We start from the raw sequence: 23,913 nt of genomic DNA, 5'->3' as shown, positions 1-23,913 counted from the left end.
CTCAGAATTTCCAAGGGAGTCAGGCACAAAACTCCTAGAAAGAGCATCCGCCTTCACATTCTTTGAACCTGGCAGGTATGAAACCACAAAATTGAAACGAGAGAAAAACAGTGACCAACGAGCCTGTCTAGGATTCAGACGCCTGGCAGACTCAAGGTAAATCAAATTTTTGTGATCAGTCAAGACCACCACACGATGTCTAGCACCCTCTAGCCAATGACGCCACTCCTCAAATGCCCACTTCATGGCCAAAAGTTCCCGATTACCAACATCATAATTCCGCTCAGCCGGCGAAAACTTTCTAGAAAAAAACGCGCATGGCTTCATCACTGAGCCATCGGAGCTTCTCTGTGACAAAACCGCCCCCGCTCCAATCTCGGAAGCATCAACCTCAACCTGAAAAGGGAGCAAAACATCTGGCTGACGCAACACAGGAGCAGAAGAAAACCGGCGCTTAAGTTCCTGAAAGGCCTCCACAGCCGCAGGAGACCAATTAGCAACATCAGCACCCTTCTTAGTCAAATCCGTCAAAGGCTTAACAACACTAGAAAAATTAGTTATAAAACGACGATAGAAATTAGCAAAGCCCAAGAACTTCTGTAGACTCTTAAGAGATGTAGGCTGCGTCCAGTCACAAATAACCTGAACCTTGACGGGATCCATCTCAATAGTAGAAGGGGAAAAAATATACCCCAAGAAAGAAATCTTCTGGACTCCAAAGAGACACTTTGAGCCTTTTACAAACAAGGAATTGGCCCGCAGGACCTGAAACACCTTCCTGACCTGCTGAACATGAGACTCCCAGTCATCAGAAAAAAACAAAATATCATCCAAATACACAATCATAAATTTATCCAGATATTCACGGAAAATATCGTGCATAAAGGACTGGAAGACTGAAGGAGCATTAGAAAGTCCAAAAGGCATTACCAAATACTCAAAATGGCCCTCAGGCGTATTAAATGCGGTTTTCCACTCATCACCTTGCTTTATTCGTATAAGATTATACGCACCCCGAAGATCAATCTTAGTGAACCATTTAGCCCCCTTAATGCGAGCAAACAAATCAGTCAACAATGGCAAAGGATACTGATATTTTACGGTAATCTTATTCAAAAGACGATAATCCATACAAGGCCTCAAGGAACCATCTTTCTTGGCCACGAAAAAAAAACCTGCTCCCAAAGGGGACAAAGATGGACGGATATGTCCCTTTTCCAAGGACTCCTTAACATAATCCCGCATAGCAGTATGCTCTGGCACTGACAGATTGAACAAACGACCTTTAGGAAATTTACTGCCCGGAATTAAATTTATAGCACAATCGCAATCCCTGTGAGGAGGAAGCGAACTGAGCTTAGGCTCCTCAAAAACATCCCGATAGTCAGACAAAAACACAGGAATCTCAGAAGGAGTAGATGAAGCGATAGAAATCGGAGGTGCATCATCATGAACCCCCTGACAACCCCAGCTTAACACAGACACTGATTTCCAGTCAAGGACTGGATTATGAGTTTGTAACCATGGTAGACCAAGTACTAGAACATCATGCAAATTATACAGTACCAGGAAGCGAATCACCTCCTGATGAACGGGAGTCATACGCATGGTCACTTGTGTCCAGTACTGAGGTTTATTCATAGCCAAAGGTGTAGAGTCAATTCCCTTCAAAGGAATAGGGACTTCCAGAGGCTCCAGACTAAACCCACAGCGATTGGCAAATGACCAATCCATAAGACTCAGGGCAGCGCCTGAATCCACATAGGCATCGACGGAAATGGATGATAATGAACAAATCAGAGTCACAGACAGAATGAACTTAGACTGTAAAGTACTAATGGCAACAGACTTATCAACCTTTTTTGTGCGTTTAGAGCATGCTGATATAACATGAGCTGAATCACCACAATAAAAGCACAACCCTTTTTTCCGCCTATACTTTTGCCGTTCACTTCTGGACTGAATTCTATCACATTGCATTATCTCAGGTGACGGTTCAGACGACACCGCCAAATGATGCACAGGTTTGCGCTCCCGTAAACGCCGATCAATCTGAACAGCCATAGTCATAGACTCATTCAGACCAGCAGGCGCAGGGAACCCCACCATAACATCTTTAATGGCCTCAGAAAGGCCATCTCTAAACTTTGCAGCCAGAGCGCACTCATTCCACTGAGTAAGTACCGACCACTTCCGAAATTTTTGACAATAAATTTCTGCTTCATCTTGCCCCTGAGAGAGGGCCAACAAAGCTTTTTCAGCCTGAATCTCTTGGTTAGGTTCCTCATAGAGCAAACCCAATGCCAGAAAAAACGCATCTGCATTAAGCAACGCAGGGTCCCCTGGTGCCAATGCAAATGCCCAATCCTGAGGGTCACCCCGCAGGAAAGATATAATTATCTTGACTTGCTGAGCAGGGTCTCCAGAGGAGCGAGATTTCAAAGAAAGAAACAACTTGCAATTGTTCCTAAAATTCAGAAAACGAGATCTATCTCCAGAAAAAAACTCTGGGACAGGAATTCTAGGTTCAGACATAGGAGCATGTACAACAAAATCCTGTATATTTTGAACCTTAGTGGCAAGTTTATTCAGGCTGGAAGCCAAACTCTGGACGTCCATGATAAACAGCTGAGATCAGAGCCATTCAAAGATTAAGAGGAGGAGGAAGTAGCCAGGCTGCAATAAGGCTAGGCAGCAAACTCTGAGGGGAAAAAAAAAAAAAAAACTTCCTCAGACTACTTATCCTCCTACTTCAGCCAATACAATTAACACTTTGTGGGCCGGTTATACTGTCATGATCCCAATGGCAGGGGATCACAAAAAGGACAAGCACAGATACAAACAAGCTCTAGGGCGATGGAACCTGAGCTGACCGCGACCCTGAACCTAACACACAAATAAAAGTAGCCGGGGAACGTGCCTACGATGATCCTAGACGTCTCGCTCCAGCCGAAGATCTAACTTCCCCTATCAGAAGAAACACAGACCTCTCTTGCCTCCAGAGAAATACCCCACAGCAAATAGCAGCCCCCCACATATAATGACGGTGAAATGAGAGGAAAGCACATACGTAGTATGAAAACAGTTTCAGCAAAATGAGGCCCGCTAAAGCTAGATAGCAGAGGATACAAAAGTGAACTGCGCGGTCAGCGAAAAACCCTTCAAAAAACCATCCTGAAATTACTTGAACTCATGTGCCAACTCATGGTACATGAAAAGCAATTTCAGCCCACTAGAGCAACCAGCAGCAGAGAATCACATATCTGCAGGCTGGACTAAAAACCAAATTAAGCAAAACACAAAACAGGAAAATCCAAACTTAGCTTGTCCAGAAGGTTCTAGGAGCAGGGAGCAGAGGTAACAAGACACACTGGATACATTGATAACCGGCGAGGAAATGCCAGCAAAGCCAGGTTAAATAGGAAACTCCCATATGCTGATGGAACAGGTGGAACCCAGAAACCCAGGAAAGACAAGTCACCCAGTACCATCAGTAACCACCAGAGGGAGCCCAAAAACAGAACTCACAACAGAGGAGGCACCGAGACGCAGGTCACTTATTGCAGGAAATAAGTATCAGGACAGTCTCTTTCCTATATACCAACTGCTGCTGCGTTTCCATGATGTTTGATTATTACTTTTTATATAATATTTTCCTTATGTTGTTTGTGAGCGCCTTCTGTGACACCACTTACCGTACCTTTAGATAATAAAGGTGTTTTTACTTTATAGAGACCTTTGTCCTGACATTTCTTTCCTGCAATAAGTAACCTGCGGCTCGGTGACTCCTCCTTTTGGTCTTCCTGGTTTTTTTTTTAATTCAGAAAGAGTCGGTAAACTGGTGAAAGCGTTCACAGCTGAAGTGATAAGTACAGATTGTACTGATATAAACACTTCTCGCTCTTACCATACTTGGGCTATTGCCTGTTACCTGCACATAATTATGCATCCTACGTATGATGAGACAGAAATCTGACCGGCCATAGAGATGATTAGTGGCGCTGCAGCTCATTGAAGTTACCAGACGTCAGCTGCATTGCTCGTGGTGCTGGTTTTGTCTCTAAGATATTATATTCACATTTGAAAACTTTCCTTTAAAGGGAACCTGTCACCAGGTTTGTCCCATATGAGACCTTTCAGCCCTGATATACATCATTCTAATGTGCTGTATATCTGCCCCCATTCCAACATGCAAGACAAGAAAAAGACCTTTTACATACTCACCTACAGGGCGCTCGGGTTCGATGGGCATCGCTGGTGTAGGTCCGGTGCCTCCCTTCTTCTAGCGATGCCGTTCCCCTTGCTTCATGTGGATGACGTGTCCTACATCATCCACACAATGTCCCCGGAATTGTGCTCCTGAGCAAACGTACTTATGACCAAGGGGCAGAGTAAAGTCCTGCAGTGCGCATGCGGCGGAGCTCTTTGAACTTTCCTGGTGCATGTGCACTGCAGGACATTGATCGGCCCTTCAAAGGGCTGAGAAGTACGCCTGCGCAGGAGTGGGATACCGGGGACACTGTGTGGATGACGAAGGACGCATCATCCACACGAAGCAAGAAAGAGGACGGCATTGCAAGAAGAAGGGAGCCATCGGACCAAAACAGCGATGCCCATCGGACCTGACCTCCCGTAGGTGAATATTATAAAAGGTCTTGCTTGTCTTGCAGGTTGGGTTGGGGGCATATATACAGCATATTAGAATGCTGTATATCAGGGCTGAAAGGTACTGGCCTTACCTCATATGGTACTAACCTGGTGACAGGTTCCTTTCATTATTGAACTATTATTTTCAATACTTAAAGTCAAAACTGTTTGATTAGTCACTAAGTTCACCATGACTTTTTTCTGCATTTTTTTCCATAGCCAACTAAGCCTAATCCAGGGTTCCGTGCTTTTAAGCTGTTCGGAGGGTTTCCATTTTTCAACTGAAAACCCTCAACAATACACCAGATCAATAATATCAGAGCAAGCTGCGTACCTGAGCTTCCAGAAGACCATGCCGAGAAGACCAGAACATCGGATGTCCAACACCATCAGGGACCTCCAAATAGATAACTATAAGTGATAAGTATAGGTAATTAGAGGTAAGAAAGGATAGGTACAGTTAATCTTCAATAAAAAAAATAAAAAAATAAGGATAAGTATAGGTAAAAAGAATAATTCTAGGTAAGTATTGCTAAGAATGTATAAGTATAGGTAAATGTAGGTAAGAAAGGATAGGTATGTTTAATCTTCAATAAAAAAAAAAAAAAGATAAGTATAGATAAGTAAGGATACGTATAGATAAATATAGCTAAGAAATGATAGGTACCATATATTTAAAATTAAAAAGAAAAAAGATAGGTATAGATAAGTAAGGATTAGTATAGATAAATATAGGTAAGAAAGGATAGTTACCGTATATTTAAAATAAAAAAAAAGAAAAAGATAAGTATAGATAATTTAGGATAAGTATAGATAAAAAGAATAATTCTAGGTAAGTATTGCTAAGAATGCATAAGTATGGGTAAATGTAGGTAAGAAAGGATAGGTATGTTTAATCTTCAATGAAAAAAAGAAAAAAGATAAGCATAGATAAGTAAGGATACGTATAGATAAATATAGCTAAGAATTGATAGATACCGTATATTTAAAATTAAAAAAAAAGATAAGTATAGATAAGTAAGGATTAGTATAGATAAATATAGGTAAGATAGGATAGGTATAATTAGGCCATGTGCACACGTTCAGGTTTTTTCGCGTTTTTTTCGCGCTAAAAACGCTATAAAAACTCTTTAAAAACGCATACATTATGCATTCTATCATTTAGAATGCATTCTGCATGTTTTGTGCACATGGATGCGTTTTTTTCCGCGAAAAAAACGCATCGCGGTAAAAAAAGAGCATGTTCATTATTTTTGCAGATTTTCTGCATTTTTCCCGCAATTCTATGCATTTGGGAAAAAACGCACAAAAAACGCACCAAAAACGCATCAAAAACGCGTCAAAACGCATGTGGATTTCTGGCAGAAATGTCCGGTTTTTGTCAGGAAAATTTCTGCAAGAAATCCTGACGTGCACATACCCTGAAAATTAAAAAAAAGCTAAGTATAGATAATCGCCCAGTGTAAGTGCCCCCTTAGTTATACATAAGCTTTCTATAGTCTAGAGATAAAGATAAGGTAGAAATATAAGTATTAGATAAGTATATAATACCCCATGTACAGGGGTGGCGGGGCCCATCCAGCGCTGACACTGCAGTGACCAAGGGATTAGCCGATCGCCAGAACATGGGGTCAGGAAGGAATTTTTCCCCACACATGGGGTTGTTTCGCCTTCCTCTGGGTCACATACTCTTTATGCAGTAAATCCTATAAATGGCGCTGGATGATTACATTAAATTAAACGAAATAATATAATAGATAACAATAAAAATTAATAAACCCCATTCATTGTGTCTGCGTCTTATTTATATTCTTTTAATATAATGTTGGATGGCTATAGTGATTGTGACAAATGGCGGGGAATTAAGAGTTACTCCGATACTTTGTGTGGAGTTGGGTCATGTGATCTCGCTGCCGATTCTTTCCCCTCATGACAGTGATGTTATGGCATCTGTCATATGGCTTTCCCAGACTGAGGTCACTGCCCCAATATGCCCCACATCATCCATCACATGTAGTACATGGGATAGGGCCGACGCCATCAGCAACTGTAACCCAAGTGTAGTCTCCTCCACTAATGTCCCTGCAGGTCACAGATCATGTAGAGGACGCCATATTCCATAGTCACTGTACTTACCCCACAGGCGCTCCACACCGAGCACCATCTCAGGGGTCTCCAGCCCATCACATATGGAAAGGTGACTTGGAGCAAGGGGATGTAATGGGATAGAATATATTAGTGCAGCAAGAGATGTATTCGGAGGATAGAGATGGAAAAGGAGGTGTCGTTGGCCGTACAGAACAAGGAGGTACAGTGGCAGGATAAAGATGGTGGGAACAGGACGCCACAAGGTAAAGTTATAATAGTAGAAAGCTGAACTGGCAACATGGCCACAAGCCTGAGAGCCAAAGAGCGGCATGTGTCCCCGATAATGGGGCCAGAAAGAACATCAAAGCAAGAGAAAATGCACTGAAATAATGTTCAACACAAAAGCTTTTCAGGTTAAGAATTTTTCGACTCAGAAAAAAAACCCATTTTGCCCATCCACAGGATAAGTCATCACTGTCCGATACGTGCACGCCAATTTCAATGTATAGAGAGATGGCCGTGAATATTTGTGGTCCTCTTCATTGATTTCCATGGGAGTTATGGAAAAAGATGTAAAAGCAGAATAGGGAACAGCCATTCTGAAGAAAGGTGTGGAGTATAAATGTGAGAACGGCATTCGTCATACAGTTATGGCTTATTCTATGGACACAAATGTCTGAGATGGGAATACACCTTAATAGTGGATCTGTTAGCATCACATTACACACTGCAAAACCCATTAATTATGTCTCTCAAATCTGATGATACTGGTGTACTTACCATGAAAATCAGTGTCAAAATGGCTGTCTAATTCTCACAAAAGAATCATTTTATGAGTCCAGCTAGAAATAGACTCATAAACAAATAATTTTCAAATTAGGCAGGAATCTTTTATAAAGCGTCATACAGCCTTTCTTAGGCTGGAGTCACACTAGAGAGGAATACAGACGAGTGCTATGCGAGAACAAAATAGCATAGCAGTCGGACCACTGTTAATCTATGAGGCAGCTCCCGTCACCGTTTTTTTTTCTCGGCCGTATTATACGTGCTAGTGAAATCGCCAAAGTAAATCTATGGGTACTAGAAAAAAAAATCACACACCATGCGGACCATCAGTGTGACTTGCGAAAAATACGCACCGGTGTTCTTTGAAAAGCCGGCAATTTATGTGCGGTGTACAGTAAAATATTGGGGTCATACAATGTTAGTAGTCCCTGACCCGGAGGCTGTAATTGTACTGAACACAGCCTGACACAGACATCTTCTCCCAATCCTCAACTCCGTAAACAACATTTACAATGTCCAATTATGGATAAGAGAAGTAGAAATCCATTGCTTGCACCCCCTCATCACTAAATATCGCTATCATATACCATCACAGCAGACAACGCGTCATGGAGAGCAACAATCAGAAAGAAGTGATCACTGTGTATAATCTTTACTGGTCAGATCGCAGGGTTCACTTACTAAATCCTAAATACATTTCTCCTTTTCAGCTCCTCCAGGAAGATCCTGTCCAGTGATTAGGAGTCCATGGTGACATCCGGGAACACCTCTTCTTCCAGGGAATTGATTGGGTCTCTGTGGAAGCCCTTAAAATGGCCCCACTGTACATCCCTGTAGTAAGTAATGGGCAGAATTCTCCCATGGATCGGAATAAGATTCTCTCCCACTATCGTCTACGCTTTTGGTTCTGTGATACATTATGTTTAGTGCCAGGGTTGGAAAATAATTTGGCTGGCGTTATTGGACAATGTAATCCCTTAGCAGTGTATGTCTAGTCTACAGGATTGTTCTTCTTTCAGGCCCTTTTGAGGGTTACAGGCAAATAATTAACTAGTTATAAGTTCTGTTAGGTACAAGCCATTTAAAGGGAATCTGTCACCCCAAAAATCGTATATGAGCTAAGGCCACCGGCATCAGGGGCTTATCTACAGCATTCTGTAATGCTGTAGATAAAAAAATTTACATGAGCAGTTCATAAGATTTTTATATTTTTCTGCAGACCTGGAAGTGATTCTAAAGAAGATTAATTTACATTTTTAAATAACATTTCTCCTTTTAATAGTCTCCACTGCTAATTTAGACTAGATGAAAAATAAAACAAAAAATAGGAACACATTTTTGTCAAAAAACAGAAGGGATGGAGCTAGGCCATTTCAGAAAGACCTATAGGTACAAGAGAACGAGAAACACCAGGAAGAACGAAATATATTAGAGTAAAAAAATACCAGTGTATACTGGTGAGGACAAAGAATGGAAAAACCACTCGGAAAACAAGGAAGACCAAAAGGAGGAGGCACCGAGACGCAGGTCACTTATTGCAGGAAATAAGTATCAGGACAGTCTCTTTCCTATATACCAACTGCTGCTGCGTTTCCATGATGTTTGATTATTACTTTTTATATAATATTTTCCTTATGTTGTTTGTGAGCGCCTTCTGTGACACCACTTACTGTACCTTTAGATAATAAAGGTGTTTTTACTTTATAGAGACCTTTGTCCTGACATTTCTTTCCTGCAATAAGTAACCTGCGGCACGGTGACTCCTCCTTTTGATCTTCCTGGTTTTTTTTCAATTCGGAAAGAGTCTGTAAACTGGTGAAAGCGTTCACAGCTGAAGTGATAAGTACAGATTGTACTGATATAAACACTTCTCGTTCTTACCATACTTGGGCTATTGCCTGTTACCTGCACATAATTATGCATCCTATGTATGATGAGACAGAAATCTGACCGGCCATAGAGATGATTAGTGGCGCTGCAGCTCATTGAAGTGACCAGACGTCATCTGCAATGCTCGTGGTGCTGGTTTTGTCTCTAAGATATTATATTCACATTTGAAAACTTTCCTTTAAAGGGAACCAGTCACCAGGTTTGTCCCATATGAGACCTTTCAGCCCTGATATACATCATTCTAATGTGCTGTATATCTGCCCCCATTCCAACATGCAAGACAAGAAAAAGACCTTTTACATACTCACCTACAGGGCGCTCGGGTTCGATGGGCATCGCTGGTGTAGGTCCAGTGCCTCCCTTCTTCTAGCGATGCCGTTCCCCTTCTTGCTTCCTGTGGATGACGTGTCCTACATCATCCACACAATGTCCCCGGAATTGTGCTCCTAAGCAAACGTACTTATGACCAAGGGGCAGAGTAAAGTCCTGCAGTGCGCATGCGGCAGAGCTCTTTGAACTTTCCTGGTGCATGCGCACTGCAGGACATTGATCGGCCCTTCACAGGGCTGAGAGAAGTACGCCTGCGCAGGAGTGGGATACCGGGGACACTGTGTGGATGACGAAGGACGCATCATCCACACGAAGCAAGAAAGAGGACGGCATTGCAAGAAGAAGGGAGCCATCGGACCAAGACAGCGATGCCCATTGGACCTGACCTCCCGTAGGTGAATATTATAAAAGGTCTTGCAGGTTGGGTTGGGGGCATATATACAGCATATTAGAATGCTGTATATCAGGGCTGAAAGGTACTGGCCTTACCTCATATGGTACTAACCTGGTGACAGGTTCCTTTCATTATTGAACTATTATTTTCAATACTTAAAGTCAAAACTGTTTGATTAGTCACTAAGTTCACCATGACTTTTTTCTGCATTTTTTTCCATAGCCAAATAAGCCTAATCCCAGGTCCCGTGCTTTTAAGCTCTGCGGGGGGTTTCCATTTTTCAACTGAAAACCCTCAACAATACACCAGCTCAATAATATCAGAGCAAGCTGCGTACCTGAGCTTCCAGAAGACCATGCCGAGAAGACCAGAACATCGGATGTCCAACACCATCAGGGACCTCCAAATAGATAACTATAAGTGATAAGTATAGGTAATTAGAGGTAAGAAAGGATAGGTATATTTAATCTTCAATAAAAAAAAAAGATAAGGATAAGTATAGGTAAAAAGAATAATTCTAGGTAAGTATTGCTAAGAATGTATAAGTATAGGTAAATGTAGGTAAGAAAAGATAGGTATGTTTAATCTTCAATGAAAAAAAGAAAAAAAAGATAAGTATAGATAAATAAGGATACGTATAGATAAATATAGCTAAGAAATGATAGGTACCATATATTTAAAAAAAAAAATAAGATAGGTATAGATAAGTAGGGATAAGTATAGATAAATGTAGGAAGAAATGATAGGTACCATATATTTAAAAAAATTTTTTAAAAGATAAGTATAGATAAGTAGGGATAAGTATAGATAAATGTAGGTAAGAAAGGATTGGTACCGTATATTTAAAATTAAAAAAAAAGAAAAAGATAAGTATAGATAATTTAGGATAAGTATAGGTTAAAAGAATAATTCTAGGTAAGTATTTCTAAGAATGTTTAAGTATAGGTAAATGTAGGTAAGAAAGGATAGGTATGTTTAATCTTCAATGAAAAAAAAGAAAAAAGATAAGTATAGATAAGTAAGGATAAGTATAGATAAATATAGCTAAGAATTGATAGGTACTGTATATTTAAAATTAAAAAAAAAGATAAGTATAGATAAGTAAGGATTAGTATAGATAAATATAGGTAAGATAGGATAGGTATATTTAAAATAAAAAATGCTAAGTATAGATAATCGCCCAGTGTAAGTGCCCCCTTGGTTATACATAAGCTTTCTATAGTCTAGAGATAAAGATAAGGTAGAAATATAAGTATTAGATAAGTATATAATACCCCATGTACAGGGGTGGCGGGGCCCATCCAGCGCTGACACTGCAGTGACCAAGGGATTAGCCGATCGCCAGAACATGGGGTCAGGAAGGAATTTTTCCCCACACATGGGGTTGTTTCGCCTTCCTCTGGGTCACATACTCTTTATGCAGTAAATCCTATAAATGGCGCTGGATGATTACATTAAATTATATAATAGATAACAATAAGAATTAATAAACCCCATTCATTGTGTCTGCGTCTTATTTATATTCTTTTAATATAATGTTGGACGGCTATAGTGATTGTGACAAATGGCGGGGAATTAAGAGTTAATCCGCTACTTTGTGTGGAGTTGGGTCACGTGATCTCGCTGCCGATTCTTTCCCCTCATGACAGTGATGTTATGGCATCTGTCATATGGCTTTCCCAGACTGATGTCACTGCCCCATTATGCCCCACATCATCCATCACATGTAGTACATGGGATAGGGCCGACGCCATCAGCAACTGTAACCCAAGTGTAGTCTCCTCCACTAATGTCCCTGCAGGTCACAGATCATGTAGAGGACGCCATATTCCATAGTCACTGTACTTACCCCACAGGAGCTCCACACCGAGCACCATCTCAGGGGTCTCCAGCCCATCACATATGGAAAGGTGACTTGGAGCAAGGGGATGTAATGGGATAGAATATATTAGTGCAGCAAGAGATGTATTCGGAGGATAGAGATGGAAAAGGAGTTGTCGTTGGCCGTACAGAACAAGGAGGTACAGTGGCAGGATAAAGATGGTGGGAACGGGACGCCACAAGGTAAAGTTATAATAGTAGAAAGCTGAACTGGCAACATTATTATGTCTCTCAAATCTGATGAAACTGGTGTACTTACCATGAAAATCAGTGTCAAAATGGCTGTCTAATTCTCACACTTAAAAGATCATTTTATGAGTCCAGCTAGAAATAGACTCATAAACAAATAATTTTCAAATTAGGCAGGAATCTTTTATAAAGCGTCATACAGCCTTTCTTAGGCTGGAGTCACACTAGAGAGGAATACAGACGAGTGCTATGCGAGAACAAAATAGCATAGCAGTCGGACCACTGTTAATCTATGAGGCAGCTCCCATCACCGTTTTTTTTTTCTCGGCCGTATTATACGTGCTAGTGAAATCGCCAAAGTAAATCTATGGGTACTAGAAAAAAAAATCGCACACCATGCGGACCATCAGTGTGACTTGCGAAAAATACGCACCGGTGTTCTTTGAAAAGCCGGCAATTTATGTGCGGTGTACAGTAAAATCACAGTGACATGTTAGAATAGAATAGATAGAATACATATACACACATAGAATAGGTGTAATATATATGTCAGTGACACACATAGATACATAGAAGAATAGCCGTTAATTCATTTGTTGGCTTCTCTAAAATCACTGCAGGAGCCGACAAGTAGGAGACATGGTTTACACACAGTAAATACATGAAGAATAGTTTGAGATATAGATGTCAGTGACCAATAGAATTAGTATAGTGTGTGTGCAAATTATGGAACTTGTATGTATTTAATACAAGAATCTTTTCGGGAACAAAATGGCATGGGCTCCCGCGCAATTTTCTGTGCCAGAGAGGGAAAGCCAGCAATTGGGGGCCGATGTTTATAGCTTAGGAAGGGGTTAATACCCATGGATCTTCCCAGGCTATGAATCTCAGCCTGCACCTGTGTATTTAGCATTTACTGGCTATTAAAATAGGGGGCTGCCCAAAAAAATGATGTGGGTCCCCCTATAATAGCCAGAAAAGGCTATGCAGACAGCTGCGGGCTGATATTAATAGCCTAGGAAGGGACCATGGTTATTGGTTCCTCCTCAGCTACAAACACCAGCTCAGAGCCGCCCCAGAAATGGTGCAACCCCAAGATGCGCCAATTCTGGCACTTAGCCTCTCTCTTCCCACTGCCCTGTAGCAGTGGAATATGGGGTAATAGTTGGGGTGTTGATGTCACCTTTGTATTGTAAGGTGACATCAAGCCGCCTTAGTAATGGAGAGATGTCAATAAGACACCTATCAATCACTAATCCTGTAGTTGTGAAAGGATTAAATAAAGACACAGCCTGAATAAAGTCTTTTAATTAAATAAAACACTAAATACAGTTTGCCATCTTTATTATTCAGCTAATCCATAAAACGCCCTCGATCTCCTGTAATAAAAAAAAATTACACACCAACAATATACCATACCTGTTCGGCGTTCAGTCCCACGCCGTAATCCATATCTAGGGGATATACAGTTTACAACCAGGAGCGGTGCTAATGCGACCGTCCCGGCTGTAAACCACTGATGAATGAATGAGAAGCTGCCGGCGGCAGCATCTGTGACTAGCGGTGCCGTATTTTTGTATAAGCTTCTATATATTGATATTTTTTGTATATGTTAATTGTTTGTTATTTCAATAAATTTTCGTCTTTTTACATACTGTACCTTCATAGTCCTCTATTGGTTTCATGTTTGTAGTGAAGGGATCACTATGTGATGGTATATGAGGCAATACGCTTTTAGGTGTTAGAGTCTCTTTATACAGTCTGCCCTTGTCCCAGTATACTCTCTCTCTCTGTGAGAAGTAGCAGGGGGTCGCTCTGCAAGACATCCGAGCTTCTCCAGACTGATATCTGTCTCCAGGGCCTGCTGGAAGCTCTGACTATCAGTCTGCAAACCCTGGCCTAGTGTGACTTCCTGGCCCTGGTCTGAAGCTGAGTCTTCAGTGTTGTTTATCAGGGACCTTGTTGGGTCTGCCATGTGAGGAGGCTCCAAGGCCACAGTATGGGCCTCCTGTTCTGCCAGTTCTGTCTGAGACTTCTCCCCGAATCTCTGGGGTTGAGTCTGAGCCGTAGCCTGACTCCGGGTCACAGCTGCCACATACGTACAGTCCTGTGCATTGGTACATTTTCTCTCCTCGCACGTGATCTCAGGTGGGTCACTTGCTTCCACCTTCTCTGTAGCATTTACTTCCAAGGGAGAAATATAGTGGGACACCATCCTCCCCAGGTCTGTGTCTAGCAACACATTGGTGGGAATAGCCTCTGTTACTCCCACTTCTCTCAGACCTTTCCCTGCTCCCCAGTCCAGGTACACATGGGCCATTGCCACAGCAGGGCTGACCCCTCCAATCCCGGATATAGACACAGTCTTTGCTGATATGATATCGGCAGGGATTACCATTGCTGGACGCACCAGAGTCACCTCTTCCCCAGTGTCTCTGAGACCAATGGTGACTTTATTGCCAACAGTGACCGGTTGACAGTTCTCATTAGCCCTCGCATCAGAGCCGGCCACAAAGAGGACAGACGGTGGGGACACAGACGGTTTTGTGGTTGTGGCTGGGCATTTCTCCCTGTCAGGGCAGACAGCGCTAACATGTCCTACTTTGTTGCAGGAGAAGCACCGGCATGCATCACCTAGAGAATGTCTATTCCCCGGGATCCCATAGGAGGTGGGCTTGGACAGCACTGGTGATTGGCCGGCAGAGGGAGAAGGGTCCCCGTTTGGCTTACCTCCCTTCTAGCTGAATCCCGATGGCTTCCACATCTCAGGCATCCTGTTAGCCACATAGCAGTCAGAAATCCTTGTTGTCGTATATCCGTGGGGCACATGTGAAGAAATTGATCCTTGACCATAAGATCCGTTAAGTCCTCAAAACTGTTAATAGAAAGTCCCCTGATCCATTGGTGGAACGTGGTCCTCAAGGTGCTCACAACATCTGCATAGCTGTCAGTTGATCCACTGTTGTGAATTCAGCTTTTGGGCTCCCTCCGGTGGTTGTAGAGGGTAATGCAGTTGTGCCTGGACTGCAGGATTGGACAGGTGTATCTACTAATTGCAAAACTGACTGGGGTATATAGCTTTGCAGGACTCTTTAGTCCCTGCCAATTGTCCATTGTTTTTGGAGGATTCACTTCCCTGCTGGTCTCTCCAGTTTGCTGTGCTTTTCTACAAAGATAAGTCCTGGCTTTGTTTTTGCTGTCCACCTGCTGTGGACCTTATAGTTCTGTGCATATTCATGTTTTTGTCTTGTCCAGCTTTGTCTGTTAAAGATTTTTTGCAGCCAAGCTGTGTCTCTGGAGATGCAGATATACCTCCCATGTCTTTAGTCAGATGTGGTGATTCATATTTTCTGTGGTGGATATTTTCTAGTGTTTTTATACTGACCGCATAGTACTCTGTTCTATTCTTTCTTTTTAGCTAGTGTGGCCTCCTATGCTAAAATCTGATTTCACATCTGCGTATGTTATTTCCCTATCCTCTCACAGTCAATATTTGTGGGGGGCTATCTATCCTTTGGGGATTTTCTCTGAGGCAAGATAGGTTTCCTGTTTCTGTCTTTAGGGGGAAGTTAGATCTTAGGCTGTGCCGAGGGGTCTAGGGAGTGTTAGGTACCCCCCACGGCTACTTCTAGTTGCGCTGCTAGGTTCAGGGTTTGCGGTCAGTACAGGGACCACCTTCTCCAGAGTCCGTCTCATGCTGCTCCTAGGCCCCCAGATCATAACAATCCAGGTTCCGGAACTTTCTCCGATACACTTCTGGGCTTAGGTTGTATTTCCTGATCAGGCCCTCTTTTATGGCCTCATAGTTCTCATCTATGTCTGGTGGGAGACCAGCAAAAACGTCCAGGGCTTTGCCTCTCAACCCTGGAGTTAGACACTGCGCCCACTGCTCACGGGGTAGATAGTATTGCCTGCAGGTTTTTCAAACCCCGAAGGAAAGTATCTAAGTCCGTTTCCTTCTCCATCACAGGGAAGTTTTCCAGACATGATCTCCTTGGATTTATGTCCTGGGAGGGGTTAGCTGAGGACTGATACCCCTCTCTATTTGAGCCATCTGAAGCTTGAAAGCTCTCTACTCCCGGCGTTCTGCAGCAGCAGCAGCCTCTCGGTACTGTAGAATAAGCTGCATGCGCAGATTGGAATCACTTGTTCCCAGCTCTTGTAAGGCCATTTGTAAAGTAAAGTCCATAGGCTCCTCAGCACTGGCATTTCGATCAGGTATCTCTGGTGAAAGAGCTGGCATTGCTGGGTCTCTCCGAGGTAGACTCTCTCCTTGCCCAGACGTTCCAGTACTTTGCTCTATGTCCTGCTCGACCAAGGTGAGTAGTGTATAGTATAAGTAGGTCAATGTGGCATACGCTGGGCTGCTGCTGGCATTCCTTATTTCATTGTATAGGAAGGTCTAATTATTTAATTTTTGCAGTGGGATCCTAAAGGTGTAGCCATGTTTTTAAGTGCGAGCCTACAGGTGTAGTGCAGTATTTTTTTGCTACATTACTATAAGTGTACTTTTTTTCTTGCAGTCGGAGCCTACAGGTGTAGCTTTTTTTCCCAATAAGAGCCTACAGATATAGCCTCTTTTTTTGCTGTGGGAGCCTATAGATTTAGTTAATTTTTGTTTTACTGGAAGCATATAGATGTAATCAGTTTGTACAATAGGTGCCTAAAAGTGTAGTCAATTTTGCAGTGTGAGCTTATAGGTGTAGTAATTTTTATTGAGTGGGGCCTATAGGTGTAGACTTTTTTTTGCAAAAGGTGCCTATAGGTGTAGTCATTTTTTTTACAGTAGGTGCCTATTTTTGGCAGTGGGTCAGTAATTGCGTGGGGTGGCATTTCTTTGGAGGGCCGCACAGCCCTCCATGTGGTTGCCAGAGGTAGCCTGACTTCCATTAGGTACTGAGATGAGATCCTCAGACCCCTTGTGAGAACATATGCTGGTGCAGTTGGCCCTGGGTTCCTCCTAATACAGGACAATGCCAGAACTCATGTGGCTGCAGTATGTCAGCAGTTCCTGCAAGATGAATGCGTTGACACTATGGACTGACCCACCCGTTCCCCAGATTTGAATCAAATTGAGCACATCTGGGACATCATGTCTCGCTCCATCCACCAACGTCACGTTGCACCACAGACTGTCCAGGAGTTGGCAGATGCTTTAGTCCAGGTCTGGGAGGAGATCCCTCAGGAGACCATCTGCTGCCTCATCAGGAGCATGCCCAGGCGTTGTACAGTAGGGAGGTCATACAGGCACGTGGAGGCCACACACAATTCTGATCATCTTTTTCTTGTCATGAGGCATTTCCACTGAATTTGGATCAGCCTGTAATTTGATTTTCCACTTTGATTTTGAGTATCATTCCAAATCCAGATCTCCATGGGATATTCATTTTGATTTACATTGATAATTGTTATGTTTTATTGTTCTGAACACATTCCACTATGCAATGAATACAAATTTGCAACTGGAATATTTCATTCAGAGATATCTAGGATGTAGTTTTATTAGTGTTACATTTTTTTGAGCAGTGTCCTTCTGCTTTTGTTGTCTGAACCCGTGTCTGTTTTCCCCTGTTCCTGTCTTGATTCAGTGTTTCCTTTTTGTGTGCAGACTCCCCGGTTTGACTTGGCATATATCCTGACCTGTTTCTGTAATTTATCTTTTGGCTTATCCGCTCCTGAATGTTACTGACCCCCTGGCTTGTCTCTGACCTCAAGTTTGTTTTTTCCTTTGGTACTGCTCTACAGTCTTGGATTTGACCCTGCTTGTTTGGACTATTCTGCTGCCACCTGTGGTAGCCTTACTGTTGCACTGCAGGTTAGCTCTGTTAGATGCAGACCTGCTTCATCTCTACTGCAATCTAGTGAAGGTTGCACCTACCTGCATTTCAGAAGCATGACAACATGGAGGCAGAATGGAAAGACATGGGGGCAGTATGGAGAGACATGGGGGCAGTATGGAGAGACATGGGGGCAGTATGGAGAGACATGGGGGATGAATGGAGAGACATGGGGGCTGAAAGAAGAGACATGGGAGTAGAATGAAGAGACATGGTTCAGTATGGAAAGACATAAGGGCAGTATGGAGAGACATGAGAGCAGAATGGAGAGACATGGGGCAGTATGGAGAGACATAAGAGCAGAATGGAGAGACATGGGGAAGAATAGACAGACATGGGTGCAGAATGGACAGACCTGGGGTAGAATGGAAAGACATGGAGGCAGAATGGAGAGACATGGGGCAGTATGGAAAGACATAGGTTGCAGAACGGAGAAACATGGAGACAGAATGGAAAGACATGGGGCAGTATGGAGAAACATGGTGGCTGAATCAAGAGACATGGGGCAGAATGAAGAGACATGGATGTCACAGCTGCACCTGTCTGCGATACTCACCTCTTTCCTTGCACTTCCCGGCGTGATGTTGATCGAGTTTCTCACCGTGTCTCGCCAGCACTTCTTGCTTCTTGTCCTCCTCCGGCGCCTTATGCAGCCGGGATGTCTTGACCCGGAAGCGCTATCCTGTCTTGATGGCAGCTACCGGTATCTCGGGCTGCTTCCTGCTAGAGGAGGCGCCTGATTATCATCAGTATCTGCCCTTGTGCCAGCCTTGGTGCTCAAGCTTTTGCTTGTCTGTACTCAGGTCCCTGCGTGCTTCTCTGTGCTAATTCTGTGTGTGCCTTATCTTGCTCTGATCTTACTGTCTTACAGTGCCTGCCTTCGGTCCCTGGAGGTCCAAGGATTCTTCCTTGTCTCCTCGTTTCCCTAATTCTCAGTTCCTGTCCCCACACCTCCGTCTCCCACCACTTAGGCTAGGTTCACATTGCGTTAGTGCAATCCGTTTAGCGCATACGCTAACGGAATGCGCTAACGCAATGTCCAAAAAGGGATTGCGTTTAGCGATCCCGCTAGCACAGATGCCCGATCTGCGCTAGCGAAGAATGGACCCTGAACGCTGCAAGCAGCGTTCGAGGTCCATCCGAAAATAACGGGACATCGCTGAAGCATGCCAAAAATGGCATACGTTAGCGATGCGCTAGCACATTGCGGTCAATGGGTGCGCTAAAACGGATCCATTACATAGCATTAATTGCGCCAATTGCGCAATGTAACGGATTCCGTTAGCGGACACCCACTAACGCAATGTGAACCCAGCCTAATACCGCATATCTGACTGTCCCTAGTTGTTTGTCTGTTCTCTGGTGCTCCCTGTCATCTCATCATTCAACCCTTTGTCTATTCTGTCTCCTATAAGCTGTACCCCTGGTACCAGCTGTCGTGGTATCCGGCCTCCTTGGACCTGCCCCTGACGCTCCCTGTATAGGAGGTGGTTCCCTAGGTCAGCTCAGAGGTTTTTTGAATCAGTGTCGCCAACACTTTGAGCTGTTACCTCAGTAATATCACACCGATCGGACTAAGGTGGCATTCATGGTCTCTCATTTGGAGGGAGAGGCTCTGGCTTGGGTAAATCCACTGTGGGAGAGTGATGATCCCATAGTTTCTCAGCTGCCCACCTTTCTGGAGACCTTTCGTAGAGTGTTCAATGAACCGGGTCATCTGACCTCTACTACAGAGTCCCTCTTCAATCTCCACCAGGGTTCTTTTACTGTTGGCCAATATGCCATTTGCTTCCGCACCTTGTCCTCAGAGTTGGGGTGGGATAATGAGGTGCTTGTCAGAGCATTTTGGCGGGGGCTGTCGGGCAGGATTAAGGATGAACTCGCGGGTAAGGATACTCCAATATTTCTTGAGGATCTTATCTCTCTCACTACACGTATTGACCTGTGATTCCAGGAACACTCTTGTGAATCGGCTCGGGAGAGAAGGCCACTCAGTCAGCGATCCTCGGTGTCTACCTCTGCTACAGCACCTGAACCGATGCAAGTGGAACGGCTTCAAATGGCGGAAAAGGGAGACTCGCACAAGGTCTTTGCTTCTACTTGCCTTCTCATAGGCGGAACGTTCGTCAAGTGCTGCTACGAGTGAGGGAGAATCGTCTCTATGCCAAGTTCGAGAAGTGTTTGAGCAGACATCCTTACTATTTTTAGGGTACATCATCTCAGACTCCGGGCTTAAGGATGGATCCCAAGAGGGTGTCCACCATCCTCAACTGGCCACGACCCCTCGGGGTTAGAGCCATCCAACGATTCTTTGGCTTTGCAAACTATTACAGACAGTTCATTCCTCATTTCTCCTCGTTATCCATGCCTATTTTGTCTCTTATGCGCAAAGGAGCTGATCTCAATGTTTGGTCTGCAGAGGCAGTGAACACCTTCCAGACCCTGAAGCCAGCCTTTGCTACAGCCCCAGTGCTTCATAACCCAGAGGCAAGCAGACCATTCATTCTCGAGGTGGATGTTTCCTCTTCGGGAGCTGGTGCAGAGCTTTCCCAGAGGTCTTCTGGTCAGTTAGTCAAATAAATAAGGCAGCACACTACAGCGCTAAAACATGCAAACATGAAACACAAAAATTGAACTGCATTACTGCACTAGAAATATGAAAAATGAGAGCGTTTAGCGCATAAAAATGGCCAATTTTATGTGTACCTGGTAGCCACTTTACGGCATCTCTCTTATACCAGGTCCTAAACTTGCCTTTTCTCGCTGAGAATAAACGTCTCCATCTGAATGGGTACCTGTGAAACCTCTTCTTAGACTAAAATTCTCTCTCTCTATGGAGGGGTAATGGACCTGCTGTAATTAAAACACCTGTGACTAGGAGGTGGAGTGCTCAGTCAAAGGGCTAAAGAATACATTTCAAAAGACTGCGCTAAACGCTCTCATTTTTCATATTTCTAGTGCAGTAATGCAGTTCAATTTTCGTGTTTCATGTTTGAATGTTTTAGCGCTGCAGTGTGCTGCCTTATTTATTTGGCTATATATGAGTTGGCGACTCTAGGTTAAGCACCTGTTCACACTTAGTCTATGTTTGGATGTGACGGTCAGTCTTTTGAAATGTATTCTTTAGCCTTTTGACTGAGCACTCCACCTCCTAGTCACAGGTGTTTTAATTACAGCAGGTCCATTACCCCTCCATAGAGAGAGAGAATTTTAGTCTAAGAAGAGGTTTCACTGGTACCCATTCAGATGGAGACGTTTATTCTCAGCGAGGAAAGGCAAGTTTAGGACCTGGTATAAGAGAGATGCCGTAAAGTGGCTACCAGGTACACATAAAATTGGCCATTTTTATGTGCTAAACGCTCTCATTTTTCATATTTCTAGTGCAGTAATGCAGTTCAATTTTTGTGTTTCCTGTTTGCATGTTTTAGCGCTGCAGTGTGCTGCCTTATTTATTTGACTATATATGAGTTGGCGACTCTAGGTTCAGCACCTGTTCACACTTAGCCTATGTTTGGATGTGACGGTCAGTCTTTTGAAATGTATTCTGGTCAGTTAGTCACCTGCAGGTTTTTCTCCAAGGCGTTTACTACTTCCGAATGCAACTATTCCATCAGAGATAGAGAACTACTTGCCATAAAGTTGGCATTAGAGGAATGGCATTACCTGCTCAAGGGAGCAGTACATCCTTTCTTAATTTTCACCGACCACAAGAATCTGACCTATAGTATATTCAGTCAGCTCAGAGGCTCAACCCCCGGCAAGCCAGGAAGTCTCTATTCTTCGCCCGCCTCGATTTTAAACTTCACTTCCGGCACGGTAATAAGAATGTCAAGGCTGATGCTCTTTCAAGGTCCTTCCAGTTGGCTAATGTAGAGGAGAATCCATCACACATTATCGACCTCTCCAGAGGTAGACCACAACTATGAGAGTCAAAATGAGAAAACAAATCCAGAAAATCACCTTGTCAGATTTGGCAAGATTTGTTTTGCAAATTAAGGTGGAAAATAAGTATTTGGTCACCTAAAAACATGCCAGATTTCTGGCTTTCACAGACCTGTAACTTCTTCTTTTTGAGAGGCTCCTCTGTCCTCCACTCATTACCTGTAGTAATGGCACCTGTGTGAACTTGTTATCAGTGTAAAAGACACCTGTCCACAAGCTCAAACAGTCACACTCCAAACTCCACTATGGTGATGACCAAAGAGCTGTCGAAGGACGCCAGAAACAAAATTGTAGCCCTGCACCAGGCTGGGAAGACTGAATCTGCAATAGTCAAGCAGCTTGGTGTGATGAAATCAACTGTGGAAGCAATAATTAGAAAATGGAAGACATACAAGACCACTGATAATCTCCCTCGATCTGGGGCTTCATGCAAGATCTCACCCTGTGGGGTCAAAATGATCACAAGAACGGTGAGCAAAAAACCCCAAACTACATGGGGGGACCTAGTGAATGACCTGCATAGAGCTGGGACCACTGTAACAAAGGCTACCATCAGTAACACACTACGCCGCCAGGGACTCAGATCCTGCAATGTCAGACATGTTCCCCTGCTTAAGCCAGTACATGTACGGGCCCATCTGAAGTTTGCTAGAGAGCATTTGGATTATCCAGAAGAGTATTGGGAGAATGTCATATGGTCTGATGAAACCAAAGTAGAACTGTTTGGTAGAAACAAAACTTGTCATGTTTGAAGGAGAGAGAATGCTGAGTTGCATCCAAAGAACCCGAAACCTACTGTGAAGCATGGGGGTGGAAACATCATGCTTTGGGGCTGTTTCTCTGCAAAGGGACCAGGACGACTGATCTATGTACATGAAAGAATGAATGGGGCCATGTATCGTGAGATTTTGAGTGCAAATCTCCTTCCATCAGCAAGGGCATTAAAGATGTAACGTGGATGGGTATTTCAGCATGATAATGATCCCAAGCACACCACCAGGGCAATGAAGGAGTGGCATCCTAAAAAGTATATGAAGGTCCTTGAGTGGCCTAGCCAGTCTCCAGATCTCAACCCCATAGAAAACCTTTGGAGGGAGTTGAAAGTCTGTATTGCCCAGCAACAGGCTCAAAACATCACTGCTCTAGAGGAGATCTGCATAGAGGAATGGGGCAACATACCAACAACAGTGTGTGCCAACCTTGTGAAGATTTACAGAAAACGTTTGACCTCTGTCATTGCCAACAAAGGATATACAGTTAGGGCCAGAAATATTTGGACAGTGACACAAGTTTTGTTATTTTAGCTGTTTACAAAAACATGTTCAGAAATACAATTATATATATAATATGGGCTGAAAGTGCACACTCCCAGCTGCAATATGATAGTTTCCACATCCAAATCGGAGAAAGGGTTTAGGAATCATAGCTCTGTAATGCATAGCGTCCTCTTTTTCAAGGGACCAAAAGTAATTGGACAATGGACTCTAAGGGCTGCAATTAACTCTGAAGGCGTCTCCCTCGTTAACCTGTAATCAATGAAGTAGTTAAAAGGTCAGGGGTGGATTCCAGGTGTGTGGTTTTGCATTTGGAAGCTGTTGCTGTGAGCAGACAACATGCGGTCAAAGGAACTCTCAATTGAGGTGAAGCAGAACATCCTGAGGCTGAAAAAAAAGAAAAAATCCATCAGAGAGATAGCAGACATGCTTGGAGTAGCAAAATCAACAGTTGGGTACATTCTGAGAAAAAAGGAATTGACTGGTGAGCTTGGGAACTCAAAAAGGCCTGGGCGTCCACGGATGACAACAGTGGTGGATGATCGCCGCATACTTAATTTGGTGAAGAAGAACCCGTTCACAACATCAACTGAAGTCCAGAACACTCTCAGTGAAGTAGGTGTATCTGTCTCTAAGTCAACAGTAAAGAGAAGAC

The 23,913-nt window shown here is 43.4% G+C and overlaps 1 protein-coding gene across 2 annotated transcripts in view; it reads left to right on the top strand.

The window, feature by feature from the left end:
• LOC138647907 (protein kinase C delta type-like) overlaps window positions 1-6,636 on the top strand; it is a 66,530-nt gene extending 59,894 nt beyond the window's left edge. For both annotated transcript variants that reach the window (XM_069737259.1, XM_069737260.1), the window contains one exon: window positions 4,867-6,636. In XM_069737259.1, coding sequence (XP_069593360.1) covers window positions 4,867-4,932 — 66 coding nt within the window. In that variant the 3' untranslated portion in view covers window positions 4,933-6,636. The remainder of the gene's footprint in view (window positions 1-4,866) is intronic.
• The last annotated feature ends 17,277 nt before the right edge of the window (window positions 6,637-23,913 follow it).

Source organism: Ranitomeya imitator, chromosome 8 (genome assembly GCF_032444005.1).
Source record: "Ranitomeya imitator isolate aRanImi1 chromosome 8, aRanImi1.pri, whole genome shotgun sequence".
In the NCBI taxonomy this organism is placed as follows: Eukaryota; Metazoa; Chordata; class Amphibia; order Anura; family Dendrobatidae; genus Ranitomeya; species Ranitomeya imitator.
This window is presented reverse-complemented; position numbering and strand designations above follow the sequence as displayed.